Raw genomic sequence first — 23,500 nt, forward strand, 5'->3', positions numbered from 1 at the left:
AACTGCCACTTCTGGAGTTAAGACTACATTGAATGCCAGAATAACTGAAGTATCATCCTAGCCTTGGAAAAATATTACTCTGATCTGTCAATGACAAAACTTGAGTCCAGAGAAGTAAAATGCAGCTTGCTAGCTGTTGACCCCTGTTCCAAACTCTTGATATGTTGGTCAAATGCCTCTAACATGAGGAGGCTGAAAACTAAGCGGTGATGTTGTAAATACCACCAAGCTGCAGAATAGAGATTTGCCCAGTCCACAAATTCTTTAAATACCTCTTCTGGTTAAGCTCAGCCAGTGACATGCAGAATGTGGACTTTCCCCAACAAAATGATCCTGTAGCTGGACTGCAGCGATGCCTAAATTGACTGCAATGTGAAGAGCTCAGATCTAGTGAGGTCACTGTGAAGTTAACTTCGCAATATGCAAATCTGGTGATTACAGACTTAATAAAATTATTATGATGTTGAAGTAAAAAGAAAACGGTACAGGGTTTAAGCATAGAAGTTTCTGGTTATCAGGGAATAAGGTACAGATTAGCAAGGGGTGCGAAATTCGGTTTAGCTGCACCAGGTGTAAAGAAATACATAATCTGCAATCTCCCCGATTGGGGGTTAAAGGTTAATGGGTCAAAGTACAAACATTGAGATATGGGGGTTTGTTGTTCATATAATGGCTATGTTCAGGTGTGGAGTATAATGAGTGGATACGATGATGAGGATGGATTTACCCTCACTTGGAGAGATTTAATGTTCAGTGAGTTTATGGTTCCAGTTCGTATGGTCCAATGGAAAAAGTCTCTGTCCCTTTCCCATAGTGGATGCATGATGTCGTACCGGCTCACACCACCTGATACTGTCAGTGGCCGGTGATGTGTTCGATGTAGATGTCCCTGGACCATCAGATGGTGTCCGAGACGGAGACCCCGCATGAGCCATGCGTAGCGTCGACCGATCCCACAGGTCCGCAGCACACGCTCGTTGCAGAGGTCCCAAGCGCCCAGGGCTCCGATCTGCACCTCGTACCCTTTTGCTCTCAGGGTGTCGGCTGGGGGGGGGGGGGGGGGAAGAGTATTTTTCCAGCTTACGAGCTCGGGCTTTGCGGAAGGCTGGGGTCCTGTTATCAAAGGAGACCGTGATGTCGACGAGGATGATCTTTTTCTGGGCCTCGTCGGTGACTACCGCGTCGGGTCACAACTGGCTGTCAGTACCGGGGATGGCGCAGTTCACGGCGACCTCCCCCAGGTGTGGTGCGATGGCTTTCACCAGGCGGTTCTGGATGGCGTTGTGGTGCACCTGCCAGGCTCTGGAGTGGGGCTTGCAGCTGCCCAGGACGTGGGACAGGGTCTCGTTGGAGTAGCCGCACTTCCTGCAACACTTGTCTCAGTTCCTGTGGCGGACGGCTCCATCGAGCGGGACGCAGTTGAGCCGGGTACAGTGGATGAAATGCCAGTTGTGAAACGGGTGAAGCTGCCCTCAGCGGGGAAGTGGTTGCTGGTGTCCCATTTGCTGGTCAGTTCGAAGGCTTTACCCTGGTCCGGCTTATGCTTCAGGGTTTCCATGCACAGTGAGTGGATGGCTGCCTTCAGAGTCCTCTCCAGCATGCCCCTGGCGCTCGGGGTGACGATGGTGTTGTTGTCGGGCCTGATCTGCAGCACCAGGACTCCCAGCTCCTGGTGCTCCTCGCACTGCTCCCAGCGGCGGCCGATGCGCTTCCCCAGGCGATGCGTGGCATTGTGAGTGCAGGACCACAGTGAAGCGATGTCGTGCCCGTCCCATCCGAATTCGCCATCCAGAGAACCGCTCAGGAAGCTGGCAGCGTCTTGGTTGGAGGGGGCTCTGCCGATCTGCTTCTTTGTCGCGTCCTGGAAGGCGTTTGCTGCAATGTTCCTTACCGTAGCGTCGGGACATGTCAGCAGGCGGAAGGCATGGGTGATCACCGCGATGTCACACAGGTCACCCATGTAGGGGACATTTGCACTGCCATGCCTGTGGGCGATATAGACCAGCTCATTGCTGGCTCTCTGGGGAAGGAACAACCGCTTCTTCACCAGCTGCCGGATGATCTTGTCTGCCTTTTTGAGGGGTACCTTCGCCATGGAGGATCCCCTTAGGACAAACGAGATGCAGAGGATCAGGAAGGTGTTCAGGGCGTTTATCTTCTGCCATGGTGCTAGCAGGGAGGCGTCGATCTTGGCGGCATCGTGCAAGATCTCCTGAATGGTGTCCTCAGGTGTCTGCCGGACACGGAAACCCGTCGGCGTGCCAAGATGCTGGTACGCCTGCCCCTCTGTAAGGGGGATGATGGGCTCGCCCTGGATCTGGAACCCTGTTGTCTGCACCGAGTCCCTTTTGCTGCCGTCGATGTGGAGAGTTGCGCACTTCTTTACGTTGAAGCGAAGCCCCATCCAATCGGCAGCTTGACTGGTGGCATCTAGCATACGTTGGAGGTTCTCTGGGTCGTTCGTGGTCAGGACCAGGTCATCCGTGTAAGCCAGGATGCTCACCCTCTCATTGTGGAGGTTGAAGCCATCTGGGCCATTGGAGATTGCTCGCAGCAACGGCTCCATGGCAAGGTTAAAGATGATGGGGCTGAGGGGACAGCCCTACTTAACTCCGCTCCGGATCGGAATCTCGGCGGTCTCCACTTCGACCAAGCGAATGGTGGTGCTGCATCCCTCGTATACATTCAAATACAACCTTAGTGTGTCCCACTCAAATCAGGGGAGCTACTGGGGGGCTGAATTTGGCACATGGATTACAAACGTTGCAAATTATCATGTCTGTTTGGATTTTTAATTTGTTTTGGACCAGGCTGTCATTAGCCCAACACACTATGTATAGATCTTTGCAGCAGGGTGAGCTTTCTGCAATAATAGGATATGGTCTTAGATAACCTGCCAACAATGGCTCTGCTCTGATCAGTAGAATTAGAGTGAAATCTGGTGGTATTCACAGAATAGTGATGGGGAGGAGATATTAGTGATCTTGGCCATTTCTACCCTATAGACTTAAGTTGACCTACATTAGGTCGACATACAGCCATGGCAGTAATTACTGTGGTGGTTCACATCCACACTATCCTCCTCCTGTCAGTGGTGTACGTCTTCACCAGGAGCACTTCCACTGACTTAAGGGGACAATGGCTCTCAGGGCTCTCAGCTCCCTGTCAGGCTGCCCCTTTCCTCTTTTTCCACCCGTGGCTCCACGCAAGGAATGGGGCAGCTGCACCAGGCCTCTTGGCTCCCCACCAGGGGCATGGTACCTAACAGGACTCTGGATGTGGAGCTCCCTGCTGGGCACAGCTGTGCTCCTGGTAGGGAGCAGGGGCCAAAACCCCAGGAGGGCAGCCAGGCTCCAGGCAGGGAGATCCATGCCTGGAGCCTGCTGTGGCTACCCTGTTTCTGTTAGGGAGCCGTGGGGGGCAGCCTGGCTTCCAGCAGGGAGATCTGCACCCAGTGTCCAGATGGTTACTCCATTCCCAGAAAGGAATGGAGCCAGGAAGCCAGCTGTGGCTCCCTGTGGGGAGCCTGGGTGGCAGCCTAGCTTGGAGCAGAGACCAGGCAGGAGCCTGGCTGCAGAGTATGGAGCCATGAAATTGACAAGAATGACAGCCAATAGATGCAAGTAACGCAGTTTTTACAGGGACACTGCGTCACCTGAACTACACTGACATAAGCCCTACGCCCCTTGTGGTGGTGGAGTTATGTTGGTGTAGTAGGGCACTTACGCTGGCAGGAGAAGGGCTGTATTGTGTACGCTGACATAATTAGATTGACGTAAGCTGCCTTACGTCAACCTAATGCTGTAGTGTAGACCAGGCCCTTGTATCCTTACAGCCTCCACTGCAACACTGATTTAGCACAGGTGTGGTGGGGGGGGAATAGTGATACTCTGTATTCAGTCTCACTGTAACCTCTCCTTCTCTTAAAGATAGAAGAGCGCAGGATCTGTGTTTGTGTAAGGAAGCGCCCTTTAAATAAGCAAGGTAAGTGTGTGTCTGTATTGGCAAAATTTAGCCTGGAATCAGATGCCAGTTTGACGTTACTCATTCATGTTACAAATATTTTTTTTCCATCAACAGAACTTCATAAGAAGGAATGTGATGTGATTACAGTTCCCAGCAAGTGTGTCCTGCTGGTGCATGAGCCAAAGTTGAAAGTGGACCTAACAAAATATCTCGAGACCCAGGCATTTAGATTTGATTTTTCATTTGATGAAACTGCTTCCAATGAAGTGGTTTATAGGTAATGTATCATCTTACATAGTGGGCCTGAGCAGCACAGGATTAACATGGTGGGAATGAAAACATAAAGGGTTACTATCTCGATTGTCTTAGTTTAAAGGGATTGATATTTTACAATCCAGCTAACCATATTTGGTTTTGGTAGAGACCAGTGGACTGTGAAACATCTAACAGGAGCCCTTAGCTTAGTTTCTGTCTGATCTTAATGTTTACTACTGAATCCACTGCCATTTGTTGTATTCCTGGGAATTATTTGAAGATTCTAGAAGTATAGTGATGGCTGAAGCCAAGTATGGGCTAGTCAGGAGAGTGCCTCCTTTCTTTGTGCCTTATTCTTTTTATACTTCTAAATTCCTAGGTTCACTGCAAGGCCTCTTGTACAGACCATCTTTGAGGGTGGAAAGGCTACATGTTTTGCATACGGCCAAACAGGCAGCGGCAAAACGCATGTAAGTGACTGGCTGTCTTCTAAAGGCCTCCAATATCTCAGTTTAGATAAACTGATTAAAGCACATTTGGATATTTAAGGTAAATAGCCTTTCATCCAGCAATTGGATCTTGGTTTTTGATCGTCCTTTGAAATGATAATGGAGAGAGTTCACTTACCTTACCAAGAGGTGAGTTAGTAACCATTAAAACTTCAGCAAGCGAATAGCTGCTTCCTTTCATATTGCTCATGCTCAAATAAATTGGTTAGTCTCTAAGGTGCCACAAGTACTCCTTTTCTTATTGCTGAGAAAGTAATGAGGCTGACTCTGGCAATGTTGTTTAGTGGTTGAAGACCAGGACCAGGCACTGCTGACTTGTAATCCTGGCTCTGTCACTAACCTCAGGCAAGTCTCAATCTCTCTGCCTTCATTCCCCAGCTTGTGAAATAGGGTACTAGCGCACTCAAGAGGTGTAAGGATTGTTTGTATCATATTTTGAAGATGTACACTTTAAAGGCTCTCTGAACTCTTCCAGAAATACTTAATACACTTACAAAAATAAGCCTCTTCTCATACATGGTGTAATGATGCTGGTTCTGGCAGGACCCAACTGAGAGTGCCAATTCAGGACAAATTGCTTAAAGCAGGGCAGTTACAACCCAAGGCTGGGGTTTCTATGCACACCAAGGCAAATCAAACCAGCCAAACAGGGAAGACTTTGGTTTTACCCCACTGGCTAACCACAAGTCACACAAGCAATTCCCGTAGACACTCCAGTTTCCCAGTATCACCACCAATGCCACTTGTTATGGGGACAAATGGTTATGAAAACCAATACCCTAATAAAAGAAAGTTTCTCTCGATCCCAAAGGACCAAGCCCCAGACCCAGGTCAATATACAAATCAGATCTTACCCACAAATCACGCTGTTGCCAATCCTTTAGAATCGAAAATCTAAAGGTTTATTCATAAAAGGAAAAAGAGAGAGACGAGAGTTAGAATTGGTTAAATGGAATCAATGACATACAGTAATGGCCAGGTTCTTGGTTCAGGCTTGTAGCAGTGATGGAATAAACGGCAGGTTCAAATCAAGTCTCTGGAGAACATCCCCAGCTGGGAGGGGTCTTTCAGTCCTTGGTTCAAAGCTTCAGTGTAGCAAAGACCCTCCACAGGTACGAAGCAGGATTGAAGACAAGATGGAGGAGCTGCAGCAGCTTTTTATAGTCTCATGCCATGTGGTCTTTCTTTGTTCCAAAGACAAGCTGTCCATCCCATGGCCTGGAAAAACCTCTGTCCATAGACATGTCCCTGCATACCTTGCTGAGTCACAAGGCGTGTCAGCCTTCTCTGAATGGGCCAGTTGTATATCTGAGGGCCCTTAATGGGCCGTCAAGCAGGCTAGGTAGAGCTGACACCAACTTGTCTGGGGGTGTCACCCAGAAGCATAGCACAAGTTTGAAATACAGACAATATAGAGCCAATACAAAAATGATACATGCATACAGATAGCATAATCATAACCATCAAACCATAACCTTGTCTTAGACACCTTATTTGACCCCCTTATTACAAGATTTGGTGCCACTACAGGACCTTGGTTGCAACCATGTTCTATATGGTCCTGGTTCAAGTCAATAACGTGACACATGGATACCCCCTGATCTGGATATTACTTGTGGAGTGGGCAGATCTTCATTGCTGTGAGTTAGGTATCTTAAGCTTTTCTCTTTCACTTCAGACTTTCTGCAGCTGTTCTGTGGTATCACACTCTGGTCCTGGTTCACTGCCTCCATCACGCCAGCTTTTAGGTTGGGGAGACCTTACAAGTGTGGACATTTTTTTGCCTACAGGATACTCAATACTAGACTTTCAGTAACTGGAACCTGTTTTCTTCCCCTGTAGCTTTCCAATCACTGGAACTAAGCCTGAATTTCTCTCCCTTCAGGTCACCTGTCAGAGTAGCCTAATACACCGCCTTGTGTTTGTTTTTTGGTAATGATTTTCCCCAGGTCATGTAGCAAAGTGTTTTAACTCAAACCTCTGATTGGTTAGTGCCAGTTGATTAGACAAATGACTAATCCTGATGTAAAAGATTGATGCTAAGGGAGATAAAGGTCCAAAAAGTAGCCTAGGAATTGTCTTATGGCTTATTTCCCATTCATGTTACCCAGGCATGCAAAAGGAGTTGTTTTCTTTGCAACTTTTTTTATTCCTATAATGGTGGTGATCCCTGGTTGTGGCCACTCCCTATATACCTTACTGATTGAATCCTATGGGCTCATAAATGTTTACACCTATAAAATATCAGGTTTATTTAGTTTCATCTAAAAACTTCCTGGTTATCAGTTTGATGCTGCTATGGTCCAGCAGCACTGTCTGATTTCACAGGCAAAACGCTTAGGCCACTTCCATTAGCATGGAATGGGCAGGTCTGTCCCAGTAGTGATGTTCAGCTAAGTAGATTCTACTCGGAGACCTAGATACAAATTATAGGTAGGAAAACTACATTTTTCCCATTTTTGATCACTGATCCAGGATCAGAACTAGTGCTAGAAAAGATGGCTGCTTGTGGAAGGACTTGTACTATACATTGAGCCCTAGCAGACTAAGATACTGGATCTTGTTAGGCTAATGGTTTATATTAAATAACTGCAGTTCCAGGCTTTAGAGGGTGTAGTGTTGATAACTGTTACAGCAATTAACATCAGCAGCTACCTTAGTTTTGTTGGAACTGAAAGCAGCGTGGACGGATGAGCAAGATAGTAGTCACAGTGACACTAACATAAGGTTCTGCCAGGTTTGGAAACACAGTGAATTCTGCCTTTTCAGTGCCACATGGAAAATTTTGCTATCTTGGAGTGCAATTTTTTTGCTCTCTGAACAGAGGAAGCCAGGTTACTTTGCCAAGCTCCCAAATTCTCGCTTGTAGATAAATAGTTGGCTGGAACTCATATGATTTCCCCTTACATTTCATAGCACCTAGAGGGGCCCTTTGTCCCTGGTCAGGGGTTTCCAAACTTCTTGCTGGTATGACCCCATTTTAATGAATTATTTCTTTCCAGGACCCCAGACAGCATGGAGGACACAATTTTGTAGAGCAAAATGGTGCCCTCCACACAGCGTGACCTCTCATGCATCGTATATGTGTGCTACATACATGCGCTACAAAATGGTGTCCTCTGCACAGTGTGACCTCACACACACTGTACATTTGTGAAGTCACTTGGTGCAGAGCAAATAGTGTCCTCCACACATTAGGGATTGCTATGACCCCATGTGCTGATGGCATGACTGCACTTGGAGTGGGGTTACCATGTCTGGGTTTTCCCAACATTTCCTCTTTTTTTGATCCTCAACCTTTTGTCCAGGCCGATTTTTCAAATAAAAGGAGAAACATCCAGGATCTTTTCACAGTAGACATTGCAGCTCAGAAAGAGCTGGCTCCGCGTCCCGAATGATCTTTCCTGCTGCATCCGCAGCTGCTGGATCCTACCCGCTCTGGCTTCCAGCCCTGGGAAGGGGGAGATGCAGGGAGGTGCTGACAGACAGCTGTCGCTGCATCCCAGTCTTGCTCCAGACACAATGACAGGGAGCGACATTGCCTTCCACCTCGAGAGTGAGGCCACAGGCATCCCCTCTACAGTGTCCTTTTTTTGGGAACTTGAAAGATAACCCTAATTTGGAGTCGCAACCCACAGTTTGGTAACTACTGTCCTAGGTGCTGGAAAAAACGTGGTTGTCACACTGACTAGTTCCAAACATTCAGAATGACTTAACACAATTACATCAAGCTTTTTATCCTGAATTACATGGCATAGCACCATGTCTAGTTAGTCCATTGAGATCACAGGCTGTTCATGTGGACTCTTTTTTCCTAGAATATTGTTAGAACTACAGTTGAGTGATAACCTGACTTGCTTGGACTGTACCTCTATAATGGCTTTTTTTTGTAGACTATGGGAGGAGACTTCTCTGGGAAAACTCAGAATGTCTCAAAGGGGATATATGCTTTTGCATGTAAGTTGACTCTTCAAGTTTTCTAATCCAAGTTGTATATAGTATTTTTCCTTCATAAAAGACTTTACTATATAGATGTATGAGAAGTTATTGAAGTCCATAAGGCCTTTATTTTAAAGTTCTTTATGAATAAATATTTAAAGAATTCCTATAAATCCTGATTATCATGTGTTGTTCCCAATAAGCAGTGATAAATTTAGTTGCAATAGTTATGTAAATCACCAACTATAGATATTACCCAATATATAGCTTCTGTATATAATGGTATTAACAGTAATTTTTATTAGAGCAAAAATAATTTAATCAAGATCAAAACACACTCTCTGAGGCAGAGTGGTTGGTTGGTTGTGTAGGGTATTGCTGGTTCCTAACAAATTAGTAGTAAGAGCTTGGCCATAAAGGAAAGCTTTGGGGTTTTTTTTGTTTTTGGGGGGGGGGCGGGGGGAGTGGTGGAAGGAGTTGGATTTACTTTTGAACTCTCCCTTTCAAAACTAGAATCTTCCTCTATTTGCTGAACTGTACCTGAAAGTTTCCTTGTCTAGGAATCCCAACTAAGGCTTTTTTGTTTTTTAACAAGTGATTCAAAGCTACAGAGGATTGCAATGTTCTGCAAAGTTAAAACTTGACTGTATTAACCAAGCCAGAAAATAAAATCATTGCTCACTGATAACTTGAGAAGTAGAAGCTCACATAATCCCTTTCTTTTTTTCAGTCCTAATGAGGACACAGCTGAAATCAGTTTCATTTGGAGGAGTCGTCTTGTACAGATAACTCCACTACTATCTGGCTGGGGCAGTTGTCATTCCAGCTACTAGATACTATAACTGCCTTGCTGTGAAGAATTTTGGAAGGGGCAGAGTCCCAGAGGCAGCTGAAATTGTTGTTCTAAAATCTGGTTAGGTCATGTTTTTTTCTTCCTTTCCCCATCAGCACGAGATGTCTTCCTCCTTCAAAGCCAACCCAGGTACAGGAATCAAGACCTGGAGGTCTATGTGACATTCTTTGAAATATATAATGGAAAGGTGAGATCTTGTGTCTTGATTTTAGTCTAAGTATTTTGACCATGCATTTGATACATGGTACGATTTTATTTAGCTATCTGCATGTCCTTGCTGGAACATGGGCCCTTTGTGCCTCTGGTATTGAATTGGAAAGTCTGGGATATGCATAATTCATGCTGTGTACCTCTCCTTTAAATGAGGAAACTGTGAAATAGGTGTAGGCAGTGGCTCTCAAACTTTTTTACTGGTGACCCTTTTCACATAGCAAGCCTCTGAGTGTGGACTCTTTTCTCCTCCCCCACCTTTATAAATTAAAAACACTTTTTAAAATATATTTAACACCATTATAAATGCTGGAGGCAAAGCGGGATTTGGGGTGCAGGTTGACAGCTCACGACCCCCAATGTAGTAACCTCAAGACCCCCTGAGCGGTCCCAACCACCAGTTTGAGAACCCCTGGTGTAGGGGATGGTTCTTTACTTGTGCATCTCCATCTCCTTGCTCAAATACAGGTGTTTGATCTCTTGAATAAGAAGGCAAAACTCCGAGTGCTTGAGGATGGAAAGCAGCAGGTCCAAGTAGTTGGCCTCCAAGAAAGACAAGTCAGCTGTGCAGATGACGTGATCAGAATGATCGAGATGGGCAGTGCCTGCAGGTTTGTCTCCCTGGGCTTCTGCTTCCTTAATGTGTGTGGTGTGTTTTTTGTTTTTTTTTTAAAGTTTTCCAGCCTTTTATTTCCTATTACAAGTCTTTATAGGGTATCTATAACCAGGCTTAAAATAAGGGGCAATGAACTTTGTCCCCCAATAACAAGCACATGCCGTAGCACCTTGACTCTAAGGAAAAGAAAGAAAATCAGCCAGTAGACCAAATCCCAGAGATGGGAAAGCATGGACATGGGTGTCTTGCAATAGGTTTTAAACATGGCTAGCTAATGCATAATATTCAAAACCTATCAAGGTAACTGTCTGGTTAACAGAACCACAGGATGTCTGTGGTGCAGCACCTGTGCACTACAGGATTCTGAGTGGGAGGCAAGGACTGTCTGATGCTATTTGCTGGTCACGTAACACATCCGAACTCTTGAAGGCTCTTCCCATATCACGGTTGAAAAACAGTGGTGGCAGCATGGTTGCGCACTGCTGATTCCACACCATGTGGTGGCTTCTCTGTGAAGCTCCCCTCTCGTAACTAGTTGAGTTTTTAGAGAAGTTTTTCCTCCAACTTATAAGAGTTCAGTAGCAAGCAGTCTTGTCATGACTCTGAAGAGGCTAGAAGTGCAATACAAAATTTATTTTAGGGAAGGCCTTGTGTGTAACACTGAATGTCTGCATTGATCTACCCTAACCCTTTCTTAGTCTAGAACTCCCTAAGCACATTCAACTTACATTGACTATTTTTTTTTAAACCTTTCCAAACTCTAATACTTCCTACAGTAATATGTTATGAAGAGTTTTTGTCTCCCTAAAGGTGGGAGGGGAACTTTTCAGGCAGTAGATGGTAATGGAGATCAGGGGAGGGTGGGGTTATGAAGGTAGTTTATCTGCCATCATACTAAACATCCACACCCCTATGTGACACTTCCTTGGCATGCCCAGGATTGTATGTCACCTTTTTACCTCCGACCTCTGGCATGAGGGAGTTTATCTTGTGGTAGCTGGGTGTCAGCTCTTGAACACAACCAGCCTTTCAGCCATTCATGCTCTCCTCAGGACTCTACCAGTCCTGTTTTGCTTTACAGGCTATTAGGTGCACCTCAGAAGCATCTGCCTGTAGTGTCTGGCCCCTGTCACTGGCCACACACAGTAGTTACCAAGTCTGCTGTCTCCCAAAGGGAACAGTTGTTTGATCTAATATAGGATTCACACTTTGCTTAATACTACAACGCTGAGATGTAGTTATAATACAAAAAAGAATCAGTTTATTTAATAAAGAACAGAGATTCAAATGAGTAGTTGAGTAAGAATATTAAGATCAGGTTACAAATAAAATATCAAATGCAATCCTAAGTCTACACTGATTGAATAGGAAGGGTAACCGTTAATCAACTAGAGGTCCTCTCCAGAATTCACTCTGACAGAGTTGCTGAGTTTTCAGTCATAACCAGGGTCCAGATTTTCATGAATCCTCCTTTGTCCTACAAAGGGGTTCTTTTCCCTTCTTCAGTAGTCCAGTAAATCTTTGAAATGTGTCCTTTTGAAATGCACCGCCCAAATAAGACTTCTTCCCAGTTGCTTGTTCTCTGGTATGCTAGTGCTGTGTTGAGTTCATATCCCCTCCTCATCAGCCTGTTTTTCCTGTTGACTCTGCACGCAAATGGGGCTTCCTTTATGTCAGCTTTACCATGCTTAATTTACATTGTACAGAGACTTTTCTTCCCTTCTGTCTGGAAGAGAATTTGTTTTTCCCTTTGTTTAGTTACAGACTTTATGGCATAGTATCAGTAGGCTCACACAATTTATCATATAGAGTGAGTGCATACATTTCACAACAATAGTGACAACCAGTGTGTCATCGGCTTTCATCTGATACTGCACAAGACACTTCTTGGATAAATGCTATGAAAGCAGTGTGTTAAGTGTAGTGGGTTTGTCAGGCCTGATAGGAGTTGCTGACAGAACAGAGAGCCCTTTGCTAGCTGGCATTGAGGGATTCTTAGGATCACATCATATACTTGCTGAAAACATGTATCGCTGCCCTGTAGCAAACCAAATCTGGACCTGTCAATCCTCCAGGGGTTAATAATGAACATATACTTAAAAAATCCTTTTAAGGATTTCAGAGCATCAACAGTGCATCAGGCAGCAGTTTGGGAGAAGTAAACTGCTGGACTGACTTGACTGGATAGGTGGCAGGGGTCTGGTACCCAAGTGTAAATGGTACTAAACAATGGGTAAACTGTACCAAAATAAGGAACCTGTTTCATCTTACAGTGGAAACATGATATGGCATGAGGTGTGGTCTATTCCAGGATAAAAATGGTAGGGAAACTGAATGTGAGCTATAAGGCTTCAAGAGAGGGCAGGTATCATTCTAGGCATTAAATACCTGTAAAGAATCTGAGTAGTCAGTCAGAGGCATTCTAGCTAGGAAAGCTGATTCTGTACCCTGAGACATCTCTAATTGCTGACCGTGAACCCTCAAACTACAAAACCTCAAGGTCAGACTTCTGAGGTACAGGGGTTGATGTATTTCCTGTTGCTAGCTGGGGTTGGTGGTAACACTGCTTTCTGAAGCATTTCTCTCCATGCAGTCTGCAAAAATATTCCTTAGTACTAGTGACAGCCTCCATATACAGCTTCAGAGTCTCTTGAAGAGATAATGGGAGTGTCTGCAAAGGAGTATAGCAGAGAAGGATTAGGGCTTGATTAAATCAAGCTGTGGAAATAATGGAATTATTTTTTTAATTCAATTGGATTAATGTCTAACAGTGAGTTTTTTTTTGTTTTTGTTAATAAAACTGAGCAGATAAACTAGACTTTTTTACTGACTTCATTTGTGAATAGATTATGAATGTTCTTGCATAGTGCTGGGGGAGCTAGGCATGAAATATGCTTTGTGACATCTAAAATTGTAATAAACTTCATCCATGTCTCTGCTACAGGACATCTGGACAGACCTTTGCAAACTCTAGCTCCTCACGATCACATGCCTGCTTCCAAATCATACTACGCAGAAGAGGGAAACTACATGGCAAATTTTCCTTGGTAGACTTAGCTGGAAATGAGAGAGGTGCGGATACTTCTAGTGCTGATCGGCAGACACGCATGGAAGGGGCAGAAATAAACAAGAGCCTTCTGGCTTTGAAGGTAGAGTAACTCAGAGCAACGTCAATGTTAATCAGAAAAGTTTGGATGGAAATGACCTATTGGATTATCTGATCCATCTTCTTGCAATGCAGGGCTGTTCCTTACAGGATGCTTTTTTAGTCTATATTTTTTAAAAATGGACCATCCTCAAAGGAGCCCAACTCTGTACATTGAAAGTTATGCTGCATGTATTTCCATTCAGAATCCTTTTGTCAGGAATCCAATCGCTTAAACCTTGTCAGCCCAGAGACTGCTATAACAATTCTCTGAAGCTCTACCCAAGAAGTCTATTTAAAAGTCTAAGCAGTTAGACAATCATAAGGTGTTCCTGAAGAGTCAAACAACTAAAAGTTCTGAGGCAGGGGCCATATCTTCCTTTGTGTCTGTATAGCACTTAGCAGAATGAGGCCTTGACCCTGCTTGAGTCCTCTAGGTGCTGCTACAATAGCTCATTATTAACTAGCTCTTCGAGTGCTTGCTCATGCCGATTCCATTCTAGGTGTGTGCACGCCTATGTGCACGGCTGTCGGAGATTTTTGCCTTAGAGGTATCCATAGGATCGACTGTGGTGCCCTCTTGAGTGCTGCGCTCATGCATTGGTATATTAGGCACTGTTGGCCCTACACCCCTTCAGTTCCTTCTTATCGCTCGTGGTGGTTAGTCAGAACCTTGTCCTTGGCTAGCAGTTTTGTCTTTTTCGACTTCAAGCCTTAGGGCCTTGCAAATAATTTTTTTTTTATAGTAGTTTGTGTTAAGTAGTTAGAGTCCCAACGGGGATTTCTGCTTGGACTACAGCAGGTCTGTGGCTGTTAGTGACCCCCAGAGCAGCTGCCTGAAGTGCTTGGGGAAGTCGCATTTGCAAAAACTTTCGGCCCAGGACCAAGAAAGAGCACGACATCCATCTGAGGGCCCTCCTCATGGAGGCTGCTCTCCACCCAGCTTCTGAGCCTTCCCGGCTGGACTCTACCCCTAGTACCTCGATCTCAGTGTGCAGTCCTTCCTTCCTTTTTTTGCGAGGAAAATTGATTCAACAGCTAGTCTTCAGTTCCATGTGGTGAACCACCAGGCTCTCTTGGGCAGATACAGTTTTAACTCATGGGACTCCCTTTGTAAGTTCAAGGAGTCCCTGCCCCAGGTCTTGGCCCAGGAGTTTGGCACCCTGGGGGGGGAGAGGGTATGGCGGCGGGAAGGTGCTCCCTTCAAATGGCGTGGGACACGGCTGACTCGGTGGCTAGGGTGGCCGCATTGGCGGTGGTGATGAGGCGCAGCTCCTGGCTTCAGACCACTGGCCTGTCCCAAGAAATGCAGGCCTCAATTCAAGATCTCCCATTTGATGGGAATGGCCTCTTTGTGGAACAGACTGACTCATGGTTGCATGGCCTACAGGACACTCGGACCACCTTCGCTCCTTGGGTCTGCATATGCTGCAATTGTCGAGGAAGCAGTTCCGGCCGCTGCCACCAAGGCCTTGGCAGCCTCAACAGGGGCCTGCAAGGAGAAGGGATAGAGACACAAGCTTTAGTCATTGCCACCCTTCCTCTCCCCGCTCGCTCTCACAGCCCGGCCCACCAAAGCATCCCAGGGGCCAGAAGCACTCATTTTGAAGGTGTGCTTGAGAGCAACGCCCCAGTCAACTCCCCGGATCCACCTTGTTCTTTTCTTAACCATCTTCATCCCTACCATTCAGCCAGGTCACAGGTCACCTTGGACCACTGGGAGTTAGAGATAGTATCTCAGGACTATATCCTGCAATTCTTGGCCGTCCTTCAGGGACCCTTCTCATGAGCAACTATTTGTTCAAGAGATCAAGAACCTCCTGTATATGGGGGTGGTGGAGAAGGTCCCTTGGGACATGAAGGGACAGGAATTTTACTCCTGCTACTTCCTAATCCCGAAAGCAAAAGTGGGGCCTCAGACCCATTCTGGACCTGCGATGCCTCAACAAGTCTCGCAGGAAGTTGAAGTTTCACATGGTCTCCCTGGCCTCCATCATCCCCTCCCTGGTGTAGTAGGAAGAGAGCCTGAGACGTAACCCGTTGTATTAGAGGCCTGGTACGAGGCAGGACCTGCTCACAATCTGGCAAAAAGAGGGCTGGTATTGCAGAAATACACATTCCTAGAAGTGCTAGTCAGAGTACTCACGAAAAGACATCCCGACATTAAGTGGTACCAGAACATCCCAATATCAAGGATGGTACAAAAACATTCCTCAAGGATAACCAGAACACACTGACCCCTCCTAAAAGATAAGGTCAGGATGACAGTCCGTAAGGGAGACGTTTTGATCGAACCAACATGTACAAGATGATGGGTGATAACTAGCGATGTCAGGGGGCAGTAACTATGTCAAAGGGGCCGTACTAACTTGTTTGTATTGGGGTGTAAAGATGTATCTCGGAGGGATTATCTTTGTCTGGCTTTAAGGAGGAACGGAAAGTCCCACCATTCATTGAGCTGGTCCATTGTTATTGGCATACATGTATTAATGGTCTGGTAGAGTCTGCAGGATACTAGTACCGTGCTTTGTCGACAATAAACCTGGCTGGGTACCTTTGTCCCTTAGTGGAACTTGTGGTCATTGGGCAGTTCACTTGAGGTCTGCTGTGCCAGCTGTCTGCATAGAGATGACCCTCCCCTCCTCTTCCCCCCCCCCCAACACTGGTGACTCCCCCCGACTACTGATCTGGTAAGTAAACAAGCTGTCCTCTGTTGGAATTGTGATCTAACATATTAAAAAAAACCAAAACAAAACACAAGCTAGGGAATCCCTTTAACCTCTCTCCTACAAATCCCCTACAAAATGTTTTTTTTTTTTTTTTAAAGGTCAGGAGGCCTCCACCTGCATGTCAGGGATCCCGTCCCTCCCTGGGACCTGAACCTCGTGCTGTCACTGCTCATGGGTCCTCCTTCAAGCCTCTAGCTCCCTTTTCCTCCTCTCCTGGAAAGTTTCTTTCTTGGGCGTGATAACATCCGCCTGTAGGGTCTCTGAGATTAGGGCGCTTACTTTGGAGCCGCCCTATATGGTGTTTTACAAGGACAAGGTCCGGCTGTGGCTGCACCCAGTGTTCCTGCCCAAGGTAGTTTCACAGTTTCATACTGGCCAACTTACCTGTCTTCTTCCCAAAGCCTCATAAATCGGAACAGGAGTGCAAATTGCCTGTCCTGGATGTCAGGAGGCACTTGTCTTCTACATCGACAGGACTAAGCAGTTTCGCAAGTCAAAACAGGTGTTCATTGCGGTGGTGGACAGGATGAAAGGTTGCCCAGTGTCTGCTCAGATGATTACATCCTGGATCATGGCCTGCATCCGCTACTGCTATGAGCTGGCAAAAGTGCCTCCATGGGTGACGGTGACTGCCCACTCGACTAGGATGCAGGCTTCAGCGGCGGCCTTCCTAGCCCAGGTGCCGATTCAGGATATCTGCAGGGCTGCTTCCTGGTCGTCTGTCTACACTTTCACGTCTCATTATGCACTTACACAGCAAGCCTGAGACGATGCTGGCTTTGGCAGAGCAGTGTTGCAAACCGCACGACCGTGAACTGAGCCCGCCTCCAGGGATACTGTTTGAGTCACCTAGAATGAAATTGACATGAGCAAGCACTCGGAGAAAAGCCGGTTACCTACCTTTTGTAGCTGTTGTTTTTCGAGATGTGGTGTTCATGTCCCTTCCATTACCTGCCCTCTTTACCCCTCTGTTGGAGTTGCCAGCAAGAAGGAATGGAGGGGGGTGTAGGGCTGGCGGTACCTAATATACAGACGTATGAACGTGGCACTCAAGAGGGTGCTACAGCCAACCCTGTGGAGACTGCTAAGGCAGAAATCTCCGACGGCCACACATGGGCACATGCGCACCTAGAATGGAAATGACATGAGCAACGCATCTCTAAGAACAACAGTTACGAAAGGTAGATAACTGTTTGTTTGTTTTTCCTGGAACTATTCTGTGGAGACTTGTCAACCAAGATGGCAGACATTACATTAATGGGATCTATTTTGCCCCTCCAGGAATGTATCCGAGCACTAGGTCAGAACAAATCTCATACACCTTTCAGGGAAAGCAAGCTGACCCAGGTGCTGAGAGACTCATTCATAGGGGCAAACTCCAGGACTTGTATGGTAAGTGTAAATGCTTTATGGGCACCTTAAAATGCATGTTCTAATTCTCTATCAATTTATCAGCTTTGAGGTTCATAATACTTAAAGTGCAGGCTAACTCTGACAAGTGACTTCCTAGGTGACTGTGTGGTTTCATATTTGTCTTGGTGATTCCAGGTCAAATTGGATCATTTCACGAGTGAAAAGATGTTTTCCTTCCTTCCTTGCATCAGAAAGCTGGTTCTTGGCTGGTGATGGGCCAGGAAGGCTGTGCATTCAGGGTTTAGATATTGCTTTATAAATACATGAACCAGAAAGTCAGTGAAATCTGCTCCCCATCCCATAGCTTTACAATGAACTTTCCTGAGTCAAATCCGTGATGATTCTGAATAACTGTTAAGATCAGGTTTCAGAGTAGCAGCCGTGTTAGTCTGTATTCGCAAAAAGAAAAGGAGTACTTGTGGCACCTTAGAGACTAACAATGCTCAAATAAATTTGTTAGTCTCTAAGGTGCCACAAGTACTCCTGTTCTTTTTGTTAAGATCAGGGCCAGAGTAAATTGCTGAGTAGACTTGCATTTACTACTGAACGCTGACTGATACAGCATTTTACTCTTCTAGAACGTATCTGTGTCCTATTTGTAGGACACGTATCTGTGTCCTACAAATAGAATAGAATAGAAACCAAGTTCCCAGTTTTAAGACTTTCTGTAGCTGTCAAAACTTTGTGCAATGTTCTTGGAATATTTTTGCTTTCTAGAGAGCCTTTGCCTTACTCCATCTTTTCAACAGTTTGGATGAGATGTCAGGCAAAGCATTTAGCAGTAAGCAAAAGCTTGACACATGCTTATTATCATCCATTTGTTTTCAGATTGCAATGATTTCCCCAGGTATGAGTTCGTGTGAGTACACCTTAAACACCCTGAGATATGCTGACAGGTAATGGCCTTTCTCACTTGTGAATTTCTCCCATTGCAATGGGGATCATGACTCGCTAACTCCTGAGCAAATGCTTTGTCGCCTGCCTTAGGTCACTCTTCAGAGCATCTTGGTTTTCTGTTTGTTCTGACTCCAGGTCAAATCTGCTCAATTAAAATGGGTTCTAAAAGTCAACTTGGAGCCTTCCTGGCTAGGGCATAATTACCAATAAGGAGAATGCATTGAAACCTTGGTTAATAGGTTTCCTACCTTTCAGGTTAGGATTGCACTTTAAAAATGACCTGAGAAGTGAAAACAGGATTTGTTCCCTCTTCTGCTTCTTGTAGTTGTATAAAAGCCAAAAGGGGAGGGTGGAGGGGTTTAAAAAATCTGCCTGCTTTTACCTTAAAAGAATCAGAAATGTGAAGTCTTGCCTTCCCTGGCCTGCTGTCAGCCTTGAAGAACTCAGATATGCCCAGGACATGCTTGACTATAGTTTTTCTTCCAGCTGTTTGTCAGGTATTAGTAAAATGAGTGTTTAATTTTAAGCTGCCTGGATACAAATTGCTTCACTTTGTATCCAATGTTGTACCAACTAGCACTTCAGGCTATTTTCAAGAGAAAAACCGTTTGGACCAGACCTGAATTTCCCTGGTAAGAAAATAAGCAAACTCTTTTGGAAAACCCAAATCTTTCAGGCCCTTTATGCTTTGTTGTAAAGAAACAAAAGGGCACAAACTGTTTCCTTGTTGCAAGTCATCAAAGGCAAACTGCAGAGTGAATATCTAATTTCAAGTTACATTAAATTTATGTACCAGCCAAGTTGTGTTGGGGTACTCTGGCAAATAATGCCAAATCTCCTATATGGTCCCTTTTCCCTACAAAGCTGGCTAAAGGTACGTGTATCCCATAAATCTATGTGTTAACTTGCCAGGCTGTTCAGAGGTTTTTTTAAGTTGTAATTGTTGGCTAAGGCATTAGGCAGCGTCAAATTTGGTTGGGAGATGTAGTTGGTAGAAGATCAGTAGCTGGTGATTGACGGCACATCTGTTCAAAGTACTTTTTAGGTCCTGAATGCTACTGACTCTTAAACAGTAGACACTATCCCACAGACTTGTTCATGCTGCAGGATTGACACTAACTTAAATATTTACGGCCCCCGTTACCATAGTATCTGAGTGCCTCACAATCTTTAATATAGTTGTCTTTACAATGTCCCATTGAGGTGGTCGTATTCCCACTTCAGACAGGGGGAATGAGGCACAGAGACTGACTTGTCTGATCACACAAGAAGTCTGTTGCAGAGCAGAGAATTAAACCCAGGTCTTTGTAGTCACAATCTAATCCTAGCCACTGGACTATCTTTCCTCTCTTCAGTGACTTGTTGAATTCTTATTTCTCTCTAGTCTGAGAAATGTAACAGTGCTGCATTCAATCTCATAAAGTGAGCACTGTACACTTTGTATTCTGTATTGTAATTGAAATCAATATATTTTAAAATGTAGAAAAACATCAGAACATATTTATAATTTAAATTGGTATTCTATTTAACAGTGCGATTAAAACTGCGATAATCACGACTTTTAAAATCTAATTAATTTTTGTGTTAATCGCTTGAGTTAACTGTGGTTAATTGACAGCCCTATTAGGAGCCACTAGGAAAGGAATAAATAATGAGAGAAAAAAATATCATAATACCACTACATAAATCCGTAGTATGCCCACGCCTCAAGTATTGCATGCAGTTCTGGGCATCCCATCTCAAAAAGATGTTAGAATTGGAGAAGTTACAGAGAAGGGCAATACAAATTATTAGAGGTTTAGGACAGTTTCCATATGAAGGGACTGGTTAGCTTAGAAAAGAGATGACAACTGAGGGGGAGGATGTGATAGAGGACTATGAAATCATAAATGGTGTGGAGAAAGTGAATAGGAAAATGTGTTATGTGAAGGTGGGGGGGAAGCCAAGAGTCAAGGGTCACCCAACAAAATTAATAGCAAGTTGTGAAAGCCAAAAGTATGGGTTCAAAAATACTAGATATGTTCATGGAGGATAAGTCCATCAGTGGCTATTAGCCAAAATGGTCAGGGATGCAACCTCATGCTCTGGGTGTCCCTAAGCCTCTGAATGCCAGATGCTGGGACTGGATGATGGGATGGATCACTTGATAACTGATCTGTTCTGTTGATTCCCTCTGAAGCATCTGGCACTGGCTGCTGTCAGAAGACAGGATAGTGGGCTAGATGGATCATTGATCTGACCCAGTTTGGCCAGTCTTATGTTAAACAGAAGCTACTAAAGTTGGACATGTTTAAATTAGTGGGTCCAAATAACCTGCAACAAGTTTTTGGTTTTGTGTTTGTTTTTTTTTGGGGGGGGGGGGGGGGTTTGTTTTCCCCCAGAGCTTGCTGGTCTGAGTTTTTTCAATAAGTCTTGGGGCAGTCCCAGAAAATGGGAAGAACGCTAATATTGTGCCAAGTTTTTAAAAGCATAAATGGGTTGACCTGGGTAACGATAGACCTGTCAGACTGATGAGGTGGCTAATAGGAGACTCCAATTTTTAAAGAATTAAAGGCAGGTAATATAACTAATGCAAATCAACATGGGTTTATGGAAAATAGATCCTGTCAAACTCACTTAATTTTTTTGAGATTACAAATTTGATTAGTAAAGGTAATAGTGTTGATGTAATATACTTAGATTTCCCTAAGGCTGTTTAAATGTCGTGGAGTATCAAGTAAGATTAAAAAAACAGAGCAGTACACATTAGCATGGTACACATTAAATGGATTAAAAACTGGCTAACTGATGGATCCCAATGTAATTTGTAAATGGGGAATGGTCTTTAAGCAGGTGTGTTTCCAGCAGGGTCCAACAGGCACCTGTTCTTGGCCCTATGCCATTTAACATTTTTTATCAATGACCTGGAAGAAAAAATAAAATCACTGAAAGTTTGCAGATGACCCAGAAATTGGATTGAAGTGGTAAATAATGAAGAGAACAGTTGACTAATTCAGAACGATTAGAATCGCTTAGTTAACTGGGCACAAGCAAACAATATGCATTTTTAATATGGCTAAATGTTAATGCATAAATCTAGTAGCAAAGAATACCATATTTACAGGATGTGGGTGACTCTCTACTGGGAAGCAGTGATCCTGAAAAAGTTTTGGAAGTAATGATGGATAATCAGCTGAACCTGACCTCCCAAGGTGACACCTGCCAAAATTGCTAATGGGATGTTGGGAAGCATAAACAGGAATCTCAAATAAGAACAGAGAGGTTATTTTACTTCTGTATCTGGCACTAGTGCAACCACTGCTGGAATATTGTGTCCAGTTTCTGATGCCCACAATTCAAGAAGGATGTCAATAAACTGAAGTTCAGAGAAGAGCCTTCAGAATGAGTCAAGGAGCTCAAAGGATTAGAAAAAAATGCCTTAGTCTATCATTTTAACCTATTTAGTTTAACAAAAGGAAGGTTAAAAGGTTACTTGATTACAGACTGTAAATATCTATGGGGGAAAATGGGCTCTCCAATTTTTCATGGAAAGGTCTAACGTGATCCAGTGGCTGGAAGTTGAAGCTAGACACATTCAGACTGAAAATAAGGTTACATTTTTTTATTGGTGAGAGTAACCATTGGCACAGTTTACCAAGGGTCGTGGTGGATTTCTCCATCACTGACTAATTTTAAATCAAAATAGGATCTTTAAAAAAAAAAAAAAAACAAAACTGCTCTAGGAATTATTTGGGGGGAAGTTCTCTGGCCTGTGTTATACAGGAGGTCAGACTAGATGATCAGAATGGTCTCTTCAGGCCTTGGAATCTGGGGGTGGGGGAGAAATCCCACTGACGCAGAACTTATCACTTTTGGTTGATACCTGATGTTAAAGCTGAGGCACCTACTCTCCACAGGTTTCTATTCCTCTGCGGTCTTCCTTTCTGCAGCTTTCCCTAGTATCCCATGAAAGGCCATTAATTATCAAACCCTAACGAAGGGAGCTGTCTCTAGTTCATAGCTGTAGATCTGCTGCAATCATTTTCTACTGAGGTGTTAAATAGAATTTTCTTTTGTCTTGGATAATCTCTTTGGGTAGATTGTGACCATTGCTAATCCGGATACGTGTTCCTACATGCTTCCAAATCTGATGTTCCACTTTCTGGTCATTGATCATAATACTTGCGTTTCCCAGTCTCTAAATTCCTGTTTCATATATTGCTGATGGGAGGTGAGGATAACCACTATGGCTGCTCTGAGATGGAATACTCTTTCATACTGACCTTACTTGAGCCTGGTCTACACTACAGAGTTAGGTCACTGTAAGCTGCCTTACATTGACCTAATTACATCCGTGTCAACGCTACAGCCTTGCTCCTGCTGATGAAAGTGCCCAACTACACTGACATCATAACTCTACCTCCACGAGAGGCGTAGTGCTTATATCACTGTAGTTAGGGAGATGCAGTGTCTGTGTAGACACTGGGTTACAACAGCCCATGTCAATTCCACAGCTCTGCTCTCCTGCAGGAGCTCACAGCTGGAGCCACAAAATTGACAAGAAAGGCTGGTAGGCTCCCTACTATGAAACCGAGCCCTGCACTGAGCTCTCAGCTGCACTCCCCACCAGCTGTCAGCTGGGCTCCCAGCTGGAGTATCCACTCCCCCACCTTGAGGTGACCGCCTCAGCTATAAGACTGGTGCTGGGCTCAATTTCACAGCAGAGAGCCTACCAGCCTTTCTTGTCAATTTCACAGCTTCAGCTGTGAGCCACCTGCCTCAAGCTCAGAGGAGTCAGCCATGAAATTGACAAGAACGGCTGGTAGGCTCCCTAGTGTGAACCCTATGCTGGGCTCATAGCTCAGGCTGTCACCCTGAAGTGGGTGGGGGGCTCCAGCTGTAGCCCGGCTGCCACGTGGGCTCTCAGCCCTCCGTGCCTGCCCACGCCCCCCCCCCCCCATTCTTAAGTCAATGCAAGCACGCCTAGTG

The 23,500-nt window shown here is 44.9% G+C and overlaps 1 protein-coding gene across 3 annotated transcripts in view; it reads left to right on the forward strand.

Moving 5' to 3' along the window:
• Nucleotides 1-23,500, forward strand: part of LOC311525214 (kinesin-like protein KIF2C) — a 49,151-nt gene that overhangs the window by 18,266 nt on the left and 7,385 nt on the right. For all 3 annotated transcript variants that reach the window (XM_084637134.1, XM_084637133.1, XM_084637135.1), the window contains 9 exons: nucleotides 3,930-3,984; nucleotides 4,081-4,243; nucleotides 4,601-4,691; nucleotides 8,624-8,687; nucleotides 9,618-9,709; nucleotides 10,201-10,343; nucleotides 13,293-13,497; nucleotides 17,504-17,614; nucleotides 18,464-18,531. In XM_084637134.1, coding sequence (XP_084493260.1) covers nucleotides 3,930-3,984; nucleotides 4,081-4,243; nucleotides 4,601-4,691; nucleotides 8,624-8,687; nucleotides 9,618-9,709; nucleotides 10,201-10,343; nucleotides 13,293-13,497; nucleotides 17,504-17,614; nucleotides 18,464-18,531 — 992 coding nt within the window. The remainder of the gene's footprint in view (nucleotides 1-3,929; nucleotides 3,985-4,080; nucleotides 4,244-4,600; nucleotides 4,692-8,623; nucleotides 8,688-9,617; nucleotides 9,710-10,200; nucleotides 10,344-13,292; nucleotides 13,498-17,503; nucleotides 17,615-18,463; nucleotides 18,532-23,500) is intronic.

The sequence above is a fragment of the Lepidochelys olivacea genome (genome assembly GCF_965140295.1).
Source record: "Lepidochelys olivacea isolate rLepOli2 genome assembly, chromosome: 8".
In the NCBI taxonomy this organism is placed as follows: Eukaryota; Metazoa; Chordata; order Testudines; family Cheloniidae; genus Lepidochelys; species Lepidochelys olivacea.